At 43.7% G+C, this 22,365-nt stretch overlaps 1 protein-coding gene across 1 annotated transcript in view; it reads left to right on the top strand.

Moving 5' to 3' along the window:
• AR (androgen receptor) overlaps positions 1–22,365 on the top strand; it is a 116,668-nt gene that overhangs the window by 34,681 nt on the left and 59,622 nt on the right. The window contains exon 2 of the mRNA XM_084639808.1: positions 15,704–15,855. Within this exon, the coding sequence (XP_084495934.1) occupies positions 15,704–15,855 (152 nt within the window). The remainder of the gene's footprint in view (positions 1–15,703; positions 15,856–22,365) is intronic.

Below are 22,365 nucleotides of genomic sequence, written 5' to 3'. Positions count from 1 at the left end.
TAAAAACATGAATGGTGTGGAGAAAATGAATAAGGAAGTGGTATTTACCCCTTCGTATTACACAAGAACCAAGGGTCAACCAATGAAATTAATAGGCAGCAGACTTAAAGCAAACATAGGGAAGTATTTCTTCATACAATGCACAGTCAACCTGTGGAACTCATTGTCATAGGATGTTGTGAAGGCCAAAAGTATAATTGGGTTTTAAAAAGAATCAGATAAGTTCATGGAGGACAGGTCCATCAATGTCTATTAGCAAGATGGTCAGGGACACAATCCTATGCTCGGGGTGTCCCTAAATCTATGACTGCCAGAAGATTGGACAGGACAGTAGGGGATAGATCACTCAATAATTGCCTTGTTCTGTTCATTCCTTGTGAAGCATCTGGCAGGATCCTGGGTTAGACGGACCACTGGTCTGATCCAGTGTGTCGTTCTTATGACTAGGGCCCTACCAAATTCATGGCCATGAAAAACACGTCACGGACTGTGAAATCTGGCCTCCCCCAATGAAATCTGGTCTTTTGTATGCTTTTACCCTATACTATACAGATTTCATTGGGGAGACCAGCGTTTCTCAAACTGAGGGTCCTGAACCAAAAGGGGTTTGCAGAGGGGTTTGCAAGGTTATTTTAGGGTGGTATAAGTAAGGCCACCCTTACTTCTGTGTTGCCTTCAGAGCTGGGCAGCCGGAAGTCAGCAGCTGTTGACTGGGCACCCAGCTCTGAAGGCAGCACCCCATCAACAACAGCGGAGAAGTAAGGGTGGCAATACCATGCCATGCCAGCCTTACTTCTGTGCTGCTGCTGGCAGGGGCTCCGCCTTCAGAGCTGGGCTCCTGGCCAGTAGCCGCCGCTCTCTGGCTGCCCAGCTCTGAAGGTAGCGCCGCCGCCAGCAGCAGCACAGAAGTAAGGGTAAGAGTACTGCAACCTTGCGACCTTGTTGCGGTAGGACCCCTACAATTACAACCATGTGAAAAATCAGATTTAAGTGACTGAAATCATGAAATTTATTATTTTTAAAATCCCATGACTATGAAATTGACCAAAATGGACCGTGAATTTGATAGGGTCCTACTTATGACTTATTGCTGATTTGTATCCATTTTTGGAGTACACAAGGTTTTAAAGAGACACAACTAACCTAAAACATCTGAAATTAATTAATTTTGAAATCATCACGTTTCTGAGTGAGCACATTTTAAATCATATATCCTGAAAATTTTTTAGACAATTCTAATATTTTTATAAGGATTATTAAAATTGCTCTCTGATAAGGGTTTTTTTTCAGCAAGAAAGAAACTGCCTAAATGCCTGCATAGAAAAAAGAGCAAAATCGACAGTGCACAGAGTGCGTCCAATACACAAAGGTAACACATTGCAAAGGGAGATTTATTTGATTTTATTTTGCAGACTTTTTACCTGTTAATCACTTGGCTGACTTGTTTAGCCCTTAGTCACTTGGGTGTTACTTGTAACTATAATAGTGCAACCTTTTCATACAGAAACATAATTTTTCAAGTTGACTGTGTCTTTTTAAGGAACTGTTTTTTGAAAAGTTTGGACCAATCGCTGAATCCATTTGGCTGGAATTGATTTGCTTTGGAGGGATAGGTTGGGAGGATGCCTTAGAGCTAAAAGGTATTTGACATTACACTTGGTTGTTGATCTGTCAGTCTGCATGCTTCCAAGTGGACTGCGAGCATCTATCCCTCTTGCTTGGAAACTGAAATACAGTTTGGAATAATTTTGCCAAAGTTAGCAATGACTGGTCATTTCAGTTTTCTGTCTCTTTCTTTTTATAGAACCCTAGCAGGTTTTTCCTGTGCTAGTTTTTCCGACCATATGTCAGGGTGTATCCCCCCAAATCTGAACTCTGGGGTACAGATGTGGGGACCCACATGAAAGACCCCCTAAGCTTATCTTCTAACAGTGTAGGTTAAAATTCTTCCAAGGCACAATCTTCTGCCTTGGACAAATATTGCTGCCACCATCAAGTGATTTTTCACAAATATTCAGGGAAGGATCACTTTGGACTCCCTGTCCCCCCAAAGTATCAGCCCAAGCCTCTTCACCCCCTTTCCTGAGGAGGCTTGAGAATAAAATACCAACCAGTTGCCTTAGCAATGTGAGCACAGACCAACCCCTTGTCTAAGGACTTTGGAATCAAAGGATTCTTTTAAAAAAGGTACATTTTATTAAAAAAGAAAGAAACATCTGAAAACTCAGGCTTTAGGGTCTAAACACCAAAAATAACTTTCTTGGGGTTCAGCTTAAAGGTTACGAGCAAAACAAAAGCACCTGGGATTAGCACAGAGGAATCCACAAACCAAAACAACCAAAAAGGTTCCTAATCACATCTGTCTTAACTTTTCCTGTGCTACGCCAAATGAGGAGTTTCTAAGTATGATGCTGATGATTTCCCATACCTGGCTTAATGCTTACAGCTTGCGGCTGCCTTCCCCTCTCTCCAGCCTGAGAGAGGAAAAAAAAGAACCCCACCCCCAGCAGTTTTTCCAATTTGAAAGGGTACAGCCTCCCTATTGGTTCCCTGGTCAGGCGCCAACTCAGGTTTAGCTTCTCCTAACCCTTTACAGTTAAGGCAATTAGGGTACAGCTGCTAAGGAGGATTCTATAGCTACTGACTGGCTGGGTGTCCATAAAAGGGAGCTACCCCCCACCCCCTCATTTATCACACCATATGAGAGAGAGAAAGCTTTGTAAACATTAAATAGTATGTGTTCTGCATAGGGCTGCAACCTACAGGGAAATATTTATCCATCAAAAGGAGATCTCAGGAGAGAAATACAGAGGGTTAAACTCCCAAAGAACAATGGCAGCCTTTACATGGACAATTTATAACTAATTTGGCTGTTGCTTCTTCCAAAAAAATATGCCTTGCTTTCTCTACATGTAGGTTGTAAATAGCAATAAGAATTTTAGTAGGGGCCCTTTTCCCTTTGGCAAACCTGACAGCAATTTAATCAGAAGATGGAACTCAGAGCACCTGTTTTCTACCAATTGTCATTCAAGATTGATATCTTTAATGTATTGTATTAGCTGCCCAAATTGAACTGAGTAGACTCCATCATTTTCACATTAATATGGTGTTTCAAGAAAGAGAGTCAGTGATTTAGTAAGGGGCATGCTCCTTGCAGAATAAAGGAGTTAGCACAGGGATCAGCAACCTTTGGCGTGCGGCCCATCAGGGAAATCCGCTGGCAGGCCGGGAGGGTTTGTTTACCCGCAGCGTCTGCAGGTTTGGCAGATCACAGCTCCCACTGGCTGTGGTTCGCTGTTCCAGGCCAATGGGGGCTGCGGGAAGTGGCGGCCAGCACATCCCTCAGCCCGCGCCACTCCCCGCAGACCTCATTGGCCTGGAACGGCAAACCATGGCCAGTGGGAGCTGCAATCAGCCGAACCTGCGGATGCTGCAGGTAAACAAACCGTCCTGGCCCGCCAGCGGATTTCCCTGACGGGCTGCGTGCCAAAGGTTGCCAATCCCCGAGTTAACATATTCCCCCCTTCAGTTCCAAATTTGGTATGCTATTTACACCATTTTTCTTCACTTCTTGTTCTGAACTATTGGGTAATGCCGTTACTCTCTTAAACAGCTGCTGTGTTTCACCCAAGAGGTGGCTACTCTTCACTGGTTGGCAAAGTGAGCTGTGTACATAGTTACGGTATCAATCTTCAGCTGATGTAAATTTGCCTTGCTCCATTGAGGTCAATAAGATTAGACCAGTTTACAGCAGCTGAGGATCTGACCTATGGCATTTATAATGCTAAATGCTACTTTGTACTTCTGCTACATGGAAAAGGTCACATGGTGATAAGCATCTTACAGATACCTAAAGCAGACAAATGTGTGAAGTTATTGTCCATACTAATAATTATTGCTCTGGATCAGTTGAGTTTCTCCTATGAGATACTGTTGGATTAAACAGCAGAGTAGAGATGATCACTCAGTACACTTCAGTCAGGATTCTGCTAATCACTTGGGCAGATTTTGATGGGAAAATATGAGCATAAGTAACAATATTTCACAATGGGCACAATCTGTTCTGCAGCATGAGAGGAGTTTGGCAGATACCTGCACCTTAAGCTGGAATCTCACCTAAACCTTACTGGCAGTGGCTGTTTTCGTCTTTGGCTCCACTGAGGTTCCTCCGCCAAGCATATCTCCATTAACTTGGAGAACATGTCTGGTGCAAGCTTGCCCATCACCTAGAATCCCAGCTGTTCCAGAACACAACTTTTCTGAGCTGGTATGACTGCTTCTCACTATTATGAACAGAGGCCATTTTGACTAATTTACGGTGCAGCCATGCCCCAAGTCACATTTACATGCAAGTGGAATATATGTGCAGGAACAAGCTTTGGTCACAGGGTTATTTCCACACACACATCAGCCTGAATCACAGAGATTCTCCCCACAGCAGAGCTAAGGTAATTACTGGCACAGTCAGCCAGCCAGTGAAAGTTTGCAAAATGCATTATAACACATCTAGTTGGAAGGCACTCATTATATAAATGTAACATGCTTATCCTTCGGGAGTACAGATCAGTATTCCACTTCCAGCACTGCATTTCCTTACATTTTTGGCACTCTTTTTCCCTCCCTCAACTCCAGTTCTCTCCTGCACATTTTCCAGTGTGGAATTTTCTTCTGTGCAATGTGTGATCAGGAAGGCTGGATGGTCACAGTGCTGAAAGTAACAAAATGCAGTGTGAGTCTGTTTTTTAGGGAGAGATTTAAGTTTAAGAACAGTAGGAATCTGGGCCCCTATCACCAAAATGCAGGTAACACCTATTCAGCTCCATGTGTATCATTCATATCCTGCAAGGGAGCGAATCATGCTCATGCACTTGCTTAAAAGAAAAAAGAGCAATCCTGCAGGATGTTTGGGGCATAGGATGAAAGTTTGCTCCCAGTCATGCCCTTGCATTGCTATTGGCCCCAGTGGACTGTGGAGATGGAACAAAAGTCAGAATTTTGTCTCATGGAATGCTTTTGAATTAAGTAGCCCATGTAATCTTTGCCATTGGAGAGTTTCACATCAAGCCCCATATTTATACCTAGCCTTTGTAAAACCTGTACAAGGTGCCTATATCCTCTGCACAAAAGCATTCAATAAAGGCCTAATGATTTAATAGGGGAGACTAACTATCTCTCTGACCATAAGAATAGCATGCTGTTAAGCAATAATACAAACTTGTTGCAGCATGTGAAATAAAATGACACCCAGTTAATGTTTTTTGTACAATTGTTAGCAAATGCCACCACAGTCATTTTGGCAGTGTCTCCCGGGGCTATGGAACACAGGGATCAAGACTATCTCATTACTTCCAATCTCCTTTAGTCACATTTTCTTTTCATTGCTATGGGGAATGGAGTATAGAATTGAAGATCATGGTGCAGGTTAAATGAAATTAGAAAATGTTACACAGGACAGATTGTTTCCTTGGGAACTAGCTAGAGCTCTTGGTGCACTTCTTGGAGATTCCAGGTGACTTTCAAGTCACCAGGATGTCACAGTGTGCAGGTGTGATGGCCTTATGGTTGTCAGCATGGGTTGTCATTTGCTTTGTTTTTTGATGCTTTGCAATCAGTTGAGCTCCTTTCTTAAGTAACATGGTGATGTGTTTGTGCTTGACTTTCTTAATAGATGGATTCTGTATCAGCCAAACTCAGGTGTTTCACCTTTTCCCTTTCCTGGCTGAGCTATTAATGCTGCTCCAGTTGGCTCACAGGGTGGTGTTTTTTCAGCAGAAGCTCACAATTTCTGTTCCCAAGCCCAATGAACTCTTCAATCCATTACTCACCACAGAGGCCGTACAAATGTGGCAAAGACTGCGGTATGTACATGCCAAGCCAGCCATCCCAGTGTAAAAAGCTATAGGCCTCTGTTATTGTTTCACTCGTTTAACCTTGTTTCCCCTCTCTACAGTCCTTGTAAAAGTTGGCTGGAAGTGTGAGGGCTACAGATTACAGCTGAAATAAGGTCGCCGAGTTCCCCATTAGTTTGCTCACTGATACAAATTATGTCTATTTTTCCAAGGTATATTTCAGGAAAGGGCTCTCTGGTCTAGGAAGCATTTCTGAGTTTGCCAGCCTCCCAACTCCCTCCACTCAGGGAGTGGCTGCAGCTTACTTCCCTGCCTTCTTGCATCACCCTGTCTGTAGCCACCTTACTGGCTTTACAGGCCTCACCTGTTCCTGCACAGCTGAGCCAACTTGCAATCAGTTAGTTCCCTGCTCTCTGGCTCCTCCTCCAGGTGTAGCCTGGGGAATTAATTGGCCAGCCTGACCATCTTAACCCCATCAATCCTGTGTGGGGTGGACACTCCATCACACAGACATCAGGTGGTGTTCTAAGCTAAATTGTTCTTTCCGAGCATGACTGTAGAACCTTGATTTCCCATCCACACACAGCAATGAAAACAGAATGTGTCATAACATCAGATGCCCTTACTCATGGCAGAGAGCCATGGACTAGCACAGTTCTTGTAGTGTAGATGGGTCCTCAGAAGTGGCTGGGATCCAGTATAGGTTGGATAATAAATGGCCAAATGTTTGTAAGTGGAGTATTAAGGGTAAAAGCAATACTCGAGTTAGGGTGTTTGATAATGCCAGTACTTCCTACAGAGTGCGTTATAAAGAAACAAGACCAAACCAGGTAAGGAGGGGGGCTCTGAATCCAGTGATAGGAATGTATGCCATGTGTAGAAATGACTGCCATGTCAGCTGCAAAGCCTGATGCTTCCACTGTTACTTAGAGGACCTTCATTAGGAAGTTGTGCTAGATCTGTTTGCCCTCTGTCTTCTTGCCAGAGCAGTTTGGAACTTCCTTAGTATCATACTAATGTTTAATAATATAAAAATGAAGACAGAGTTCTGTTTTGTGTTCACCACAGACATGAACCTATTGTTCGCCATATTTATTGCTCTCCCAGGGATGCTATCTTCCACCTCCGCCCCCAGTAGCCACACATGAAAACAAGAGATGGTCAGTCTGGAAACAAACTCAAGGCTATTTAGAAAAGGGAAACAAAAGTCAGTGTTCAAGACTGTGTTTACAGATTAAACTACTCAAAGCAGGTTAAAGAACGGGATGCATTGAAGGTCCTAGGCAAAACTTGCAATTTAAATCAGTGCAGCTCAGACAATGACTACAAATTAAAGACTCAATTAATGTCAATCATATATCAATGTACAAAAGTGCATGGATCATTCATGCTTGAAGTATGTGGAATAGGCAAGAGTATTCAAAGCTATGCATGTTCCTTGGATTTTGACTTGAATCATAAATCCTTGCATGCCTTGCCTTATCCATGCATGAGCCTTGCACTTTCACTGACATGACATTGCTTATTCAAGTACTATTTTTTTAAAGTGTAATGTACGGTGGTTACCATTTTAGAGCCAATGTTTACTACCAGTGACCACATCATGGTACCTCAGACACAGCAGTATTTAAGCTGGGGCAGGAACTCTGTGTCCTCTCACTTTGAGAAGAAGTGCATTTTCAGTTCATGGCTTGGTTGCTAATCCAAAACAATCAGCCAGATTTTCAGAAGTGGCAGCACAACGGGGCTGAAAAGCAGCCAGATCTCCCCAGGCATGTTGGGGCGAAAAGGTCTGTGACTAAAGTGCTACTGCGCGCTGATGATCCCCTGCTGGTAAACGGCCCAGTGGTGTAGAGCACCCCTGAAACAGGCAATCAGAACCAGCTTAGCTGTGCCCACTGCAGACTTGGCACCGGTAAGAATCTGGCTCAGTGTGCTTTTCCATTGACATGATCTCTGTCATCCAGAAAGGCTTAATCTTTCAACAGGCACTTTTAAATAATATTACACTGCAGTTAGAGTGCTTGGCTGATGTAATAATGGGAAAATCAGCACACGTTCATCACTTCTCATTTAAGATCCCTGGACTGTTGTTGGTGGTGGTGGGTGTCGTGGAGGATTAAGCCACTTCCCCAAATGTGGGGGTCTGGAAGGTTTGTTCAGTTGATCATCACTGAATCATAGAGGGCATAGAGGATGTTACTGAAGTGTGTAGTGGTCTGATTAGTATGCTGGTATGCTTAGTGATCAAACTGCTAGCAATAAAACAGTCATGAGACACTTTCTAATAAGAAGTGGCCTGCAGGAGCCTCATAGATATGGAAGAGAAGAAAATCTGCTATTTCCATCTTAATGATCACAAGATACGGAGCATTGCAGGAAAGACAGCGTATGAGTAGTTTTGAAGTTACATAAGATGAAGTGCAGAGTTTAGTGCCTTGGCTCTCTTGAAAAGGATATACGTTTTATCACTCAGGTGGAAATTTAATGTGAGCAATGGGAGAGTGGTTCGATGTTCTTCTTGTCTGTGGTTGTGGTCGGCATTTTGGGTGTGCTATTAAAGTAAGGCTATTTGGAGAAATTAACTGTTGATAAACAGATGCTTACTATGAAGGATAATAGCTCTCAATCGAGGAAGTTATCTATATGCTGAATGAGCTACAGCTTGATGTGTTATTCTTCCTACAGTGTCCTGCCAGCATTATACTAAAAGTCCTCCTGTGCCAAGAAGCAAGAGTGAGGTTGTTTTTTTATTCCCCCTCTGAAAGCTGTTTTGCTCCCTTGTGAGCAGTTCTGACCTTGGCCATGAACCGAGTCTGGAATCTCTGTCCCACGTCATTACTACACAAGTTGTGTCTGCTTGCACGGTGCTATCTTCATTCTTTGAATTTGCAAGTTACTGTGACATTTGCCACGCATTTTTTCAAACTCCATTTGTGTGCTTTGGAGTCCACAGCAAGGATCTCTTTGTTTATACCTGGAGGAGGACAGCAGTGTGCAGTGGGTGAAACCAGAGGACTTTAAAAAGAAGTGGAAATACCTATTTATATAGAGGAAAAGTCTTAAGTAACACAGCATGTGCTTGCTGCTTGCCAATTCAGTCTGTTCAGAGATTTAGGAACTACAACTGCTATTGGTTATTCATGGTCTTGCTAGTGGTAGGGTCCACTTAGAACAATGTCTAGCAGATCTGAGCTCACCTCACTGCCTTTCATCCCAAGGTGCCAAGAGGGTGAGGCTCCCTTTTGGCACAGCTAGAATAGTTGCTACCTACACACCACAGAGCCTGTTTAAAGCATTTGGCTGCAGTAATCTGAATGTTCCCTTTGCTCCCGTGCATATAAAGGCACATACACCCTGCCTAGACACTCGATGTGGTCTTGGCAGGTGGGTTAAGCCTATTCTAGAGTCTGGCCCCAGCTGGCAGGAACAACCCTAATTTCCACCTTTGCTATGGAGTTACAGATTTAAATATGTCCTTATAGCGTGCCAGCCTCATCTCTGAACTGGGCACTCACTGATGTTAGGCTCACAGTTAGAGCCCCTTTCTGTTGCACTGCTGTATAAAGTCACTCTTCAAAAGCAGCGTGTTGTTATCCTAGTTCTGTCTCACGAACTCATTCATGTACAGTTTATAATATCTCCATCTTACAAGTAAAAATAAGAAAACAACTGCTCTCCCTCTAAGACCAAGGGTGTACCAGAAAAATTAAGTCGCATTCATTCTGCTTCATAGCAGAATGGCTATTGACAATGGCTTCCAGCAATAAAGGTCCTGGAATCGGAACTTGGTTAGCAGTTTGGTTGATGATGCAGGACATAATCTTTTGAAGCTCTCTTGGCTTTGCAGATCTGATAGACATAAGGCTGTATTGACATTAAACTAAACAAATGAAGGAGCCCTGGGGGCCAAATTCTTCCATGATATAAATTCATTGAAGTTAGTGGTGTTACTCCAGGGATGAATTTGGCCCAGTGAGCCTCACTCTCTTTCTACATATGGCAAGACCTCTAATTCTGTATATACAGTTGGAAATCTAACCCTCTGTTTGTGCCCGCAAATCAAGTGGTTAAGCATCTAAATGCTAGTATTTGTACAAAACTAGGTGTGCAAAATTGGAGACTGGACTGAGGCTCTCTTATCGATAGAGATACCCGTCTACACGTGCACACGTACATGGACATACAAATCTGTTGCCAAGAATTATTTTAAAATCTGCCATGTCAGTGTTGGGCCTGACAAGCTTTAATTATTATCTTGCCTTGAAGCTTTAAGCAATTAAGCTACAAAAATTGCTCGTTCCAGGGTTGCACATTCATGCTGATATCACCAAAACATCTGCTGCAGAAATGGAGAGGTAAACAATAGGGAGGCATATTTACTTCTTTTCCATAATAAATAGATAGGATAAGGGGAGGAAGAATTTAAGATTTGCAATGTGGAAAGGGATAAATTAAGGAATTTTCAGATTTCAGAAAGAAAAATGTGACAGACCATGAAAGGAGAGGTGGGTAGTGTGTCTAGGACAGCAGGAAGTCCTGCAGTGTGAGGACATTTGCAACAAAACTGTTATTTTTGTGCCACCTGTTATTTATTACTATGATCTGTGTTACGATAGTGTCTAGGAACCTCAGCTGAGAACCCTGTTGTGCTAGGTGCTGTAGAGACATGCTCCAAAGAAGACAATCCTTGCCCCCAGAGAGTTCACCATCCCTATGACAGCTGGGATGCAAAGGGTGGACAAAATAGACAGGTTGGGGAAGGGCCAGAGGACAATGTAATAAAATGTTTATGGCATTAGCATATGCATAGTATAGAGCAGTTATATTGCAGTAAGCATATATCTCCTTCCATTTAATCTACCTGTCAAATTAAATAGAACATAAATTTACAGCCTTGTAAATTGAGATAATCAGGGAAGGAGAATTCAGTGTCCTATGACTGCGCAATGGAATATTCCCCAGAAGTGTGGCTCCTTATTCTTTAATAAAAAGGACATGGACAACCAGTCTAGGCTCAAACTTTTCTCTAAAGGCAACTTCCAGTGTAACTTAGCATTTATTTTGACCACCACATCTAATTACAAAGAAGAGAAAATTGCTCCCAAAATACAGTCTACCTTTGGACTGTAGAATTAAATTGTTGGTCTTGATCTTCAGTTGCAGCTCGGCAGGACTCTGTATAGCTATGGGGTGAGGAGCATAAAGGTGGGAACATTATAGGATGATGCAGCTGATAGCTAGATCAGGTAGGTAAATGTAGAGACAAAGCCAAGCCTGATTCTCATCTCACTTACACTCTCTAACTCCATTGACTTCTTGGAGTTGTCCCTGATTTACAGTAGTGCAAGTGAATGCAGAATTAGACCCTTGAACTATTAGGTGAAATCCTGCCCCCATTGAAGTGAACGGCAAACTCCCATTCACTTCAATAAGTCCAGGATTTTATCTTCTATCTTTAAGGATGAAACTTTAAAAAGTGTGCACGTGCTTCTGAAAATCTGGCCCTAAACCAGTTGAAAGGCAAACTACAGTGATACTATCCTTTAAGGAAGGTCTGTTTTGTGGCTGATAGTAAACATCCTTTTTAGATTTTTGACCCTATGTTCACAGACTACGAGGCCTTGTCTACATGGGAAAGTGTTTTTCAGTATAAGCTAATATGTGAATTTAAACTGATATAGTTATACGTACCCACCCACCTCTCCCTGAAGTGCACATTCTTATTCTGGTGTAAGAGTGGCCTTTTTTCAATTTAGCTTATGTCTTGGGAAGGTAGGGGTTTAAGCTAAACTAAAAAAAATGACTCATACCAGAGAAAGTGTGTCCAGAATAAGGGAAGTCTAGAGATACAACTATGTTGGTGCATCTGGTAAAACTTTCCTATGTAGACAGGGCCTAAGAGTTTGACCCTGCAGCCCTTATTCATGTGAGTAGTCTCACTGGGACTACTCATGTGACTAGGGATGCAGGACCTAGCCCTGCATTTTAAAGAAGCTTTTAATAACCTGCTTTGCCTAATTAATTATGAAACTCACACAAAGAAAAGTACAACAGACAGCACTCCCGTTGCATGTGACAATGTTATCAGTTTGGAGTAGCAAAAATATAAATCCATTATGAAATAATAAAGAGTTGGAACTCAAGTGGGAAAAGTTGGGAACTGGGACCTGCAAATAATGCATGTGCATTTGTTTGTTTAAGCCTGATTTTCACAGGCAGCTCTTCCTGAGTGCACAGGCTTCCTCTTGAATCATATGCCAGAGTGCAGAAATGCCTGTGATCCTGCAGAGCACACAGGCACACTGGGCAAAGGTTAACGGGAACCAGTCCAGTGGCAGATAAATATAGACTGAATCCATGATAGATTACAGTTGTGGGTGGGGCTATGGGAGCCACCAGGAAGCGTCACTATGCTCTGAGGTCTGTGTAAGTGACAGGAGCACTGGACAGTGAAAATAGAAAACTCGAGGAAGTTTTCAGAACGTTTTCCTTACCGTTTGTAATCAGCTCCCTGGAAGCTTGAAACTGTCATCTGTTTTTTTGGTAATTTTGTTTGGTTTTCTCCATCATTTGTTCACATTAAGAGTGCAGTCCTGCAACATTTCTTCCTGTGTGTAAGGATTATTCGACTGAGTAAGGATTGCAGGATTTCTTATTGCAGGGTTGCTCACTCCTAGTATAATTTGATTTTCCGAAGTATGTGCAGGGTTAAACTAGATCTAGAGGTTATATGGATTTTGCAAACAGATACTAGAAGAAAGGCAGGTTAAAATTTGAGCCAAACAGATGTTAGTGTCCCTTTCCATATTACGTGATATTAAGCGTTATTTGCCTAGCACTTTGTAGGTGTTACTGCAAACAAATCATAAATAATAACTAACAATAAAATATGATCAAACTTCCCAGTGTCACTGCCAGCACATGCATTATCTGCTAACTCTGAAACACAGTCTTCGTGCCATGTCTTCTTGAAAATCAGCTGCTGAACATATGTGATTTAGTGAGCTACACAGCCGTACACAGTGTATATCAGAGAACAGGTTAAAGGCATAAGTTTTCATGTCAGAGAAAAGGCTCTGAATTGTAGATTAATAGGTATAAGATGACAGTTAAGTGGCTAGATAAGAAGAAGAACATTCACTGTGTATTATTGTTCTGAATGAATGCCATTTGGGTATACCCCATGGTGGGGTGGGGTGCAGAGCGACCCTGAGGAAACAGGAGGCATTCTGCCTTGTGGGAGGTAATATGCTTTCCAGAGCTCCCCCTGCACAAAGAGGCAGCTCATCTGCTATTACATCTTTACATGGGGTGCAGACTGCTCCCCTCACTCCACACAGCCAGCTGGCTCTGCTGGCCAGTGCATTGGGAGGAGATGAACTATTACTTCACCTCCTGCCCACTCCTCCATGCCACCTTAGTTCTGGATTTCTGCTTGGCACTTACATGGGCTGTACAGTGGACAGGGGAGGCTCTTATACCCTGCATTGCACTCAGTGGGGGCCAGCAGATTCTGGCCCATGTTGAGCAACGATATGACCCTTGCCCCAAGGAACTGACAGTCCAAAATGATTTCGACAGAACTGGCAATTGGAGCAAACAAACAAGGGGGTTACTGCATCATCCTAGTGCACGACCATGCTCTGTCCATCCCAGTCTCTGCTTTGTATTAGCGTGTTACAAACCCAGGTTTGATTCCCTGTCTCCTGCTCGCTGGGCTGACATATGGTGACAATACTGCGTGAGCAGCATACTCCCCGATAGCGCGGGAATGCGCAATCCCCCTGGAAGTTTAATAAGTATCACTGGTGGGCTGGACTGCAAAGAGCTTTCTGGCCAATTACAACATCTTGAAAGTGGTCATGCATTCCAAATGGGTTAGAGATACTGGAGGGCGTGGAGGAGAGATATTGTCCTCAGGGCTGCACTGGGAATAAGAGAGAGTGCTCCTTTGGAGGAGGAAAGGTTCAGGCGAAATATCTGACTCGGTGGGGGTGGGGAGAGGGGCCCATCAGCCCAGCCTGTTGGACAGTTTTGCATGAGTTGATAGACTTGTTTAAAAGACGTCCTTCTGTCTGCTTGAGCGTTTTACCAGTCAGCACAGCACGTCTGCTCATAATCGAGTCCTGCTGTTTCACTGGCAGTTGTAATGGTGGCTAGTTCACCTATGGTTGGAATTAATTCAAAGGGAAGTGCTGTGGCAGGGCTTCCCACTGCTGTTTTCTTTATGCAGTTGAGGCCCGCAGGGGCTTGTCTGGGAGGGATTTGAGTGCTGGATTGACAGCTCTGGTGACTGAAGTCCAAGGGGGTACCACACACATGGGGTGCAGCAGCAGCATCATTCACTCTCTCTCAGTGTCGGGGATCTTAGCCCTGACAGGTGCAACCATCTCTAGGTCTGAGAAAGGAGTTCATTCTCCTTGGCCTAGTCAGTCTTTGGCCTGTCAGCTGAACAGCCAGTGGTGGTGATTATAGCTGAGGTTTTGAGGTGTGTTTTGTGATGCCTGCTAGGAATTAGATTGATTCCACAATGAACTTTGATCACTGCTGATACCAGTGACCTTGTAATGAAATGCTCTATAGCCCATTGCTGGTCACTGAGCTATCCAGTTCCCTCTTGGGCTATGTTTTTGATACACGACTGAAGAGAGTTGTGGAGCCAAATCTTTCCATTTCAGGTATCAGTGCAGTGGCATGGATGTTGTGCAGCTCTTGGGGTATCAATGGAAACGTCACCCTTTCATAAAATATTATTATTATTTACGATTTGCATTGCCTGGTGCATAGGAGCCCCATTCACAGAACAGGACCCCCCTCCCCTTGTCTTAGGCACTGTAGAAAGACAGCAAATGAAGATGGTCCCTGGCCAAGTTCTAACTATTAGTCCTTATTGTTACTGCATGGGGGATCACAGGGTTAATTTTTGGATCTGGACTTTGGCTCTATAGGCCAGTAGATACAGGGAGCACTGCAGAGACTGCACTCTCGAACCTGATGTGAGGGGAGCAAGTGCCTCCTGTTTTCAGCAGGGACTTCTCCATCTGCACTGGATCAGTGACAGAAGGAGTCCTTTCAGAGTAGCAGCCGTGTTAGTCTGTATCCGCAAAAAGAAAAGGAGGACTTGTGGCACCTTAGCGACTAACAAATTTATTAGAGCATAAGCTTTCATGAGCTACAGCTCACTTCATCAGAAGGAGTCCTGTCTGCCCATCCTTCACTGAAAGAAGGTCTATGCAGTTGCCACTGGGCCTTCAGAGAGGGATGTGTTGCAAACCTGGCAGGGAGAAAGAGAGAGGAGAGGAGCAGCCTGCAAGAGGCTTGATGGTATTGTAAAAATTAAATTGTTCAGATTAAAAATCAAAGGGCCAAATTAATCCTCAGCGAAACAGCACTGACTTTGATGCATTTGGCCCAAATAGCCAACTGAAAATGCAGGGTCTTTGCAGTGCTATACTGCATTTGGGCTTGAGTCTGAAGCCACAGCGAAGTTGGCAGTACAATGGCCTGTTCCAAAGAGGCACCTTACAAATCTATCCCCAGTATGCCTTCAGCAAGACAGGACTGAGTTACAAGCACTGGGCCTGATGCTGCTCTCACTCATACTGTAAACTAAGAGTAATCCCCCTGTCAAAGTCAGCTGGGTGACACTGGTGTGAAACTAGTGTGTTGTCAGAGTGGAGCCTCAGCTCTATTGTTTCCTACCTTCATAAGTGTGACCCCTCCTGTTTTCAAGTCCAGTGTTTTGAAGTGAGCAGTCTCCCAAGCACTGCACACTGAGCTCACCAACAGCTCACCTAGACTGTGTTTGTTGACTCTCTTTATCTTGCTCCTTTTCTCTTTTATCCCTGAAGGTTGGAGGCTGGCAGGGACCACGTTTTGCCCATTGACTATTACTTTCCACCGCAGAAGACTTGCCTGATTTGCGGCGATGAAGCTTCTGGGTGCCACTACGGAGCTCTTACCTGCGGCAGCTGCAAAGTCTTCTTCAAAAGGGCAGCTGAAGGTAATTCACCTCTGTTCAAATCACACACAAACACCAGAGAACAAGCCCTCCAGCCCTGACATCTCCTATTTCCCAAGGCAGGGCTGCCTGAGGGCCTTGTACTTCACTCACAGAACACATTTTCTCATTAGAAACAAATGCATTAATTACATAAAATGTCCATGGGCATTAGCAGCATCGTTAAATGTCTGACACCTTCTTAGGAAGTTGAGCTTCACTCCTGGCTCTGAGGAGCCTGTGGCACAGAAGGAAGCAGAGACCTGAGGGCTGGGCAGAGAACACTGAGGGACCCTGAATTCCTTAAGGCAGAAAAGAAAATTGGTTTCCTTACTGTACTTTTGTCATTCCACATTACAGACCAGTCACAGAAAAAAAATACCCATAACCAGAGCCTGAGCCAGCCCTCCGTCCTTTCCAACACGTGCTGCTGGGAGTGGGCTAAGAAGCAGAGTCAGTTAGTTCTCCCTCGCCCATCTGACTTTTACACACTGCCTTGGGGTCACCATATTGCCATCCGCCCATCTGTGGTCTAAAATCCAACTATCATAATCCAGTATTTTCCCCCTATTCCCTTTCCTGCTTCCCATTTCCTAGTATCCCCTCCATCAATATGGGCACTCATGACTGTCCCATTGACATCCTGAGAATGATAGTGCTTCCATGGTGCCCGTAACACTGGTTCAGGAGCAGTGCTCTGTCCTCCTCTGTGCCTTTCCCGCTCCTCCCCAGCCTGAAGGTTCTATAACCAGCGCCGCCTTCATGTCCTAGGCCTCAGTCCAAGAGCCTCCAGGATTAAATATGGACCCAGATGTTCCCCTGCACTTGTCGAATTTTTACACTGTTGTCCTGTACATTTAAAATGAAAATAAACTAGTCAGGCAGGTGTTTAGGCTGGATGGTAAGAAATGCCAGGGTGTTAAAACTGCAGATCAAAAGCACGCTCTCTTGCCAGCAGTTCGAGGCTGTCTATAGGCCCATATATTTGGTACCATAAGCTCTCCTGTCAATTACAGAAGAGTTAACTTTGGCTTTTGGAGAGTATTTAACTGCATTGATCATGATTTTTCCAGAATGCTAACCTCTAATGCACCAGCTGCTAATGGTTATAAATCCAGCGCTGGCTGTTCTAATATTGTTGTAACAGGGAGGCATTTAAGCTTATCAGCTAGTAGTGCCTGGCATTAGGAGTCAGACTCTCTGGCTTCTGTCCTTGGCTGCATTCAGTGTGCGACTTCGGGCTTTCACTTCTCTGTACGTCAACCTTACCCATCTGTGAAATGGGAATAGTAATTCTTAACAGAGGACATGACCAACCCACGCTGTGCAACGAAAGCCTACATTGCACTGTCACGTCGTCTGCCGCACGTGGGCTAATAGGAGCATGAAAACCAATGGACAGGTCTACACTACCGCTTACGTTGCTCAGAGGTATGAAAGAGACACCCTTCTGAGCGGTGCAAGTTACAGAGATACCGCTGCTATGTCTTGTGGAGGTGGAGTAATCGTGCCGCTGTTGGCATAGAGCGTCTTCACCAGACACGCTGCAGCAGCACAGCTAGGCCCATGTAGCACTTCTAGTGTAGACCTGCCCCTATGTTATAATTAGGTGGACTGGGGGAAGAAAGAGCAGTTTAGGTGGTGGATAGTTCAGTCAATTCTTCACAACACACAGATGGAAACTCATCCCACCTGCCACCCCTAACCCAGCCCCAGTTATGTCAACTAGCCCATCACCTTCATCCTCATAGAATAATCATAATGAACAAATCTGTGCAATTACAGAGTCTGATTCTCTTCTCACACGGTGCACATCAGAAATAACTCCATTTACTTCACTGCTGTGAGAGGCCAAGTCATCTGCTCCCTTTCAGTCAAGGATCTCCAAACTCCTGTACTACAGCTGGTCAAGTAGTATTTTCACATAGCATATTTGACATTCGGGGGAACACATTGTAGAAGAAATCAGCTTCATATACATTTTTTCGCTGTTTCACTAGCTGTCTAGATGGTCAAATGCAGTGGGTCAGATCCTCAGGTGATGTACATTGGCACAGATCCAGTGAAGTCAATGGAGCTGTGTTGATTTACACCAGCTAAGGATCTAATTTTTCAGATGCATCATTCAGAATTTGTCCCGTCACCAACTGGTGAATAATTCCTTCAGGAGGAGAGTCTGAAATCATTTAACAAGCTCTGCTGTCACAATGCTGGACAGGTCCCATTTCTATCTGTGTGACAGAAGGGGAAACTGAGGCATTGGGCACTAAACCTACTTGCCACTGTCAAACAGTGAATACTTGCAGAGTAAGGAGTGGGATCTGGAGTCTGTAGATCCCCATTTTGGTATGCCTGTGTATTTGGGCTGCTTGGTCCTTTCTGGTTGATTTTGTATTGCTTAGTTGCTTTGTGAGAGGTGCCTTTCCAATGGGGTATGTAACAAAAATGAACAAATCAGTAGTATGGTGTGTAATAGTTTAACATTTCAAAGCAACACCGAAGTTTTTTCTTACCGTCAGGTATAACTACCATCTGGATATTTTATTTGAAATTTATCTGGATCATTATTTGAAAGAACCTTTGAGAGATAACTCAAATAAAAGGGAACTAAAATGATCTGTTAATGGACACTGTCCCCATTCATCATCTTCAGCCATAATGAAGGTGACTGACCCCGCTTCCTGGAGTGCCTCTCAATCTATTTGCTTCATCCTACAAGGCAAGTGATAAGGTCTCCTTCAGATCCAGGGGCTTTCTCAGTCTAACCCCCAGGTATCTTCATTGCAAAACCATCACACAAGTTTGCACAATTGGACTTGTTTGCCAGAGTCAGGACTGAAATAGCAGAAGTGTTGTAACTTGGCATTGAGTTATGCTGGCAGAGCTGGCTGGGGAACCCAGGACTGGAATAACAGGGGGTGCTGCGAGTCAGGAGTGAGTTGCTTGGGAAAGCCAATACCCTGGCCTATCTACTATGCTTTATAATAAACAGTGCTGTCATCTCCTTCATGGAGTAAATTAACAGATTCCTTTAAAAAGGAATTTACTGTTGTTCCAGGTTCTGGGCTTAGGGTGTGTGTGGAGTGTCAGAAATATTTTATTGTTTTATTTATAAATTAGGACCACATGACATTTACCAGGGTCATAATTCTTCTTGCAACAGGTTCTTTCCTTTCCCTTGACAGAGTAATTAGGATAAAATATGTTTGCCTGATGCACTAAATTACAAGACAGGGGAGGGGGGAAGGGCAATGGTCTCCAACTGGAAAACCTCGTTGGTATGTTGTTCTATTTTCAGCTACCAAGCAATGTTGTCTCTATGTGTAAAGGGTGAGAGTATAAATGAAAACTTTCTTTTGCTGTATCAGATTCTGATCCATTTTGTTTTGCAGGGTAAGGCTTTGTGTGCAATATCAATACTGCAGCCGTAATTAAAAGCCTGCTAGCTCTTCCATTAGAACCCCCCTGCTCCTTTTACCTCCAGGAGTTAGTAACTTGAAACCTCCTATTCCCCTCTCATATGGACACTTCGGGCAAAGTTCTGTGCTGGTGTCAACTGGTGAAGCTCCATTGACCTTAATGGAGTTTCACCCAATTACACCAGCAGAGAACTTGGCTCCTTAAAATGCTGCATTTGAGCCCAGACAGATATTTATGGTTGTGACATAATCATGAAAATAGGGAGCTTTTTCTCGTTGAGGAGCAGAATTGGCAGGTGTTTGCTGCCTGTTTACAAATGGGAAGACATGTGTAGATCCCACATTGGCGAGAATCATGCACCAGGAAGAATGCCTGGTCCATTAACGTGGAGAATGAATGCAGGTCTGGCAGACATAGAGTTAATAGATTGGATTAGGGTTTTGTTTTTAGCTATCTAGATGAACACAGATGAAAACTCTTAATGGGGAAGAGAGGAAATGAGAAACCAAGTGCAGCAAATAATCGCTGTTGATTTTGATTGGTCAAACGGAGAGACCAGAGGGCTAGAAAAGCCAAGAGGTGGTTGTACCAACCTAATGCTGTTTGCTTCTGTTCTCTAGTTTTTTTGCTATCTTAGACTAGGGCTTCTACATGGCTTTGTTTATACACGTTGCAACCACTCACTGCTCTCCCACTTGGGTGTGAGAGGTAGAGATTTTCCAACTGGAAAGTGATTTGAGGGTGTGTTACATAGGAACTAATGGGAGGCAATTTAGGTCACCTAAATCAAGATTTTTAACCTAGATAATCAGAAGTGAAAGTGAAATTGTAAGGCAGAAATTCAGTGTGCTACTCAGCCCTTAAGGCTTTTATACTAAATCACACAGTAATGCATTTTATTTAACAAATAATTGAACCAAGAAGGAGAACTTTGTGTTTTTGCTTTACCTTGCAGGGCATGGATATAGCCTGAGGTGTCTTTATTTTGGGAAGGGGGTGGTAAATGAGGGTTCTTATCACTTTCTACCCTTGATTCCATATTTGTAACAGTTTTTGTACTCCCTTTCGGTAACTTTCCATGGACAGTCCCTTTGCTTCTTGCACAGATGTAAACTTGAAATCTGGGATTCCCCACCCTCCAATACATTTTTACTTCTTTAGATTTCTACAGGCACTTTTTTAGGACTACCTGAAAAGCTCTACGCAGGTTCCTTTGGTGTACTCTAAAAATACAGACCAACAAAACCAAACACAGCAGCTTTCCCAAACCAGGAAAAACACTCCCTTTACCACTGATTCATACCAGCAGCTTGCAGCAAACTCCTCCCTCTCCAAAAACTAGAAGAAGTGTGTTGTTTAGTATGCTGTGAACATCAACACATTCAGGCTGTTTGGGGGTGGGGGGTACCTAGATGTCTAGGTACTTCTTTGGCCCTCATCACAGTATCTGGATATCAATTAAGTACTGCACATACCTGTAAAGATTTCAAAACTGTAAATGGGCGTTGGGGCAGAAAACTTCATAGAAATACATTGCACTGGTAGAGACAGAAGGGCAAAAGATGTTTTTCCAAAGAACAATAATCAATACCTTGGGGCTGTCACTCCTTTACAAATAGGGCTAGTTGCTCTGCGCGGTACTTTGTGCTTCAAGGAAAGAAGCTCACTCTCCTCTTAATAAAAACCGTGACCAACTCTTTCCACCTAGGACTTGCGATCTTGACCACAAGATGCTGGAACAGTGGCAAAAAGGCATAAATCCTTCCTCCTCACTAGCCCATCAGCAGTCTGGATTTATGAACATTCTAAGGCACATGTAGGGCCAGGTTAAATACAGGCTGGTTCCAAAACTTGTGCACACAGATTCTTCAGCCCTGACATGGGCTTCCTCATTGCAAGATGGACGGGCTGGGATTAATTAATTTTTAAATCAAATCTGACATTTATTTTGCTCAGAATGTGGTCCTATTCTGCATCCTGAATGCTAAGGAATTCAGACAGACTAGTTTTTATTTTTCCTCTTTCCTAGTGGAAGGTTCTGCTATAACTGTTCCACTAGGCATGTTCTCTGCTTCCAAAGAAAAAGAATAATCATTCTTGCTTTTAATGCCTCTGCAATATGCAGAGAGGAAAAAAACAAGAAGCCCTTCCATCTAAGCAATTTTTTTATGCTTTCATTTTACGTGGCCAGAACGGATTCAGGCAATGAGTTATGGCTGCAGATCTTTGGCGTTCACAGCAGCATTCTTTCACCTTCTCAGGGTAGTGATCAGAATAGCATGTTATTTTAAAAGTCATCTAATCCTGGGAGAAGATTCATGATCCTGATTGCTCCTTCCCACAGAAAAATCCACAAAAGAGCGAGAGTGTGTGCATATGGAGGGATCTGTCAGGTTCTGTTCTATTTTGATCCCTTCCCTCTCCTGCTGTGTTCAGCTCCCAAAACCTGCAGATCCTCTGAGTTCTCATGAAAGCTTGGGGGCCCTCTGGGACAGTTCTGGGGCTCTCTGGGACAGTTCTGGGGCCCTCTGTCCCCAATTCTCTGTAGCAGAAGGGCACTGGAGCATGCTGCCTGGAAGTTCACTGCCTGCAATTGCCTCTGGACCCTTTCCTCAGAGGACCCTCATGGTGCAGAGGGTGCTCAATGGAAAAGTGAATGCAACCTGAGACTGAGTTAACATTTTGGCAGATTCCCTTCAGGGTCCATGTGTGGCCCTTTTGACCCCCTCCCCGCTTCTGGGACTAGGGTGACAGTGCATTGCTGGCTGCTGACTCCCATTTCTGGACTCAGGCAGTGTGCCCGATCCAGCCTGGCTTGATGATTTTTCCGGCAGGCAAGTAAAAGCAGTTTATTTTCCATTACTTTTCTTGGTGCTCTTGTGACATTCTATACCTTGGGGGAGCATGGTGTAACCCCCATATTCCTCATTTTCATATAATCATGATCTTCCATATAAAGCAGGCCTTGTAAGGTATCAGGGGAAAGGTTATGATCTTCTGAAAGTCACTTCTCTATCCATATATGTATGTCATTCATGCATATGAAGTTATGAGAATTGTGTAGTATGGTTGTCACTAAATCATGCTGTAAGT

The sequence above is a fragment of the Lepidochelys olivacea genome, assembly GCF_965140295.1.
Source record: "Lepidochelys olivacea isolate rLepOli2 genome assembly, chromosome: 9".
Classification (NCBI taxonomy): Eukaryota; Metazoa; Chordata; order Testudines; family Cheloniidae; genus Lepidochelys; species Lepidochelys olivacea.
This window is presented reverse-complemented; position numbering and strand designations above follow the sequence as displayed.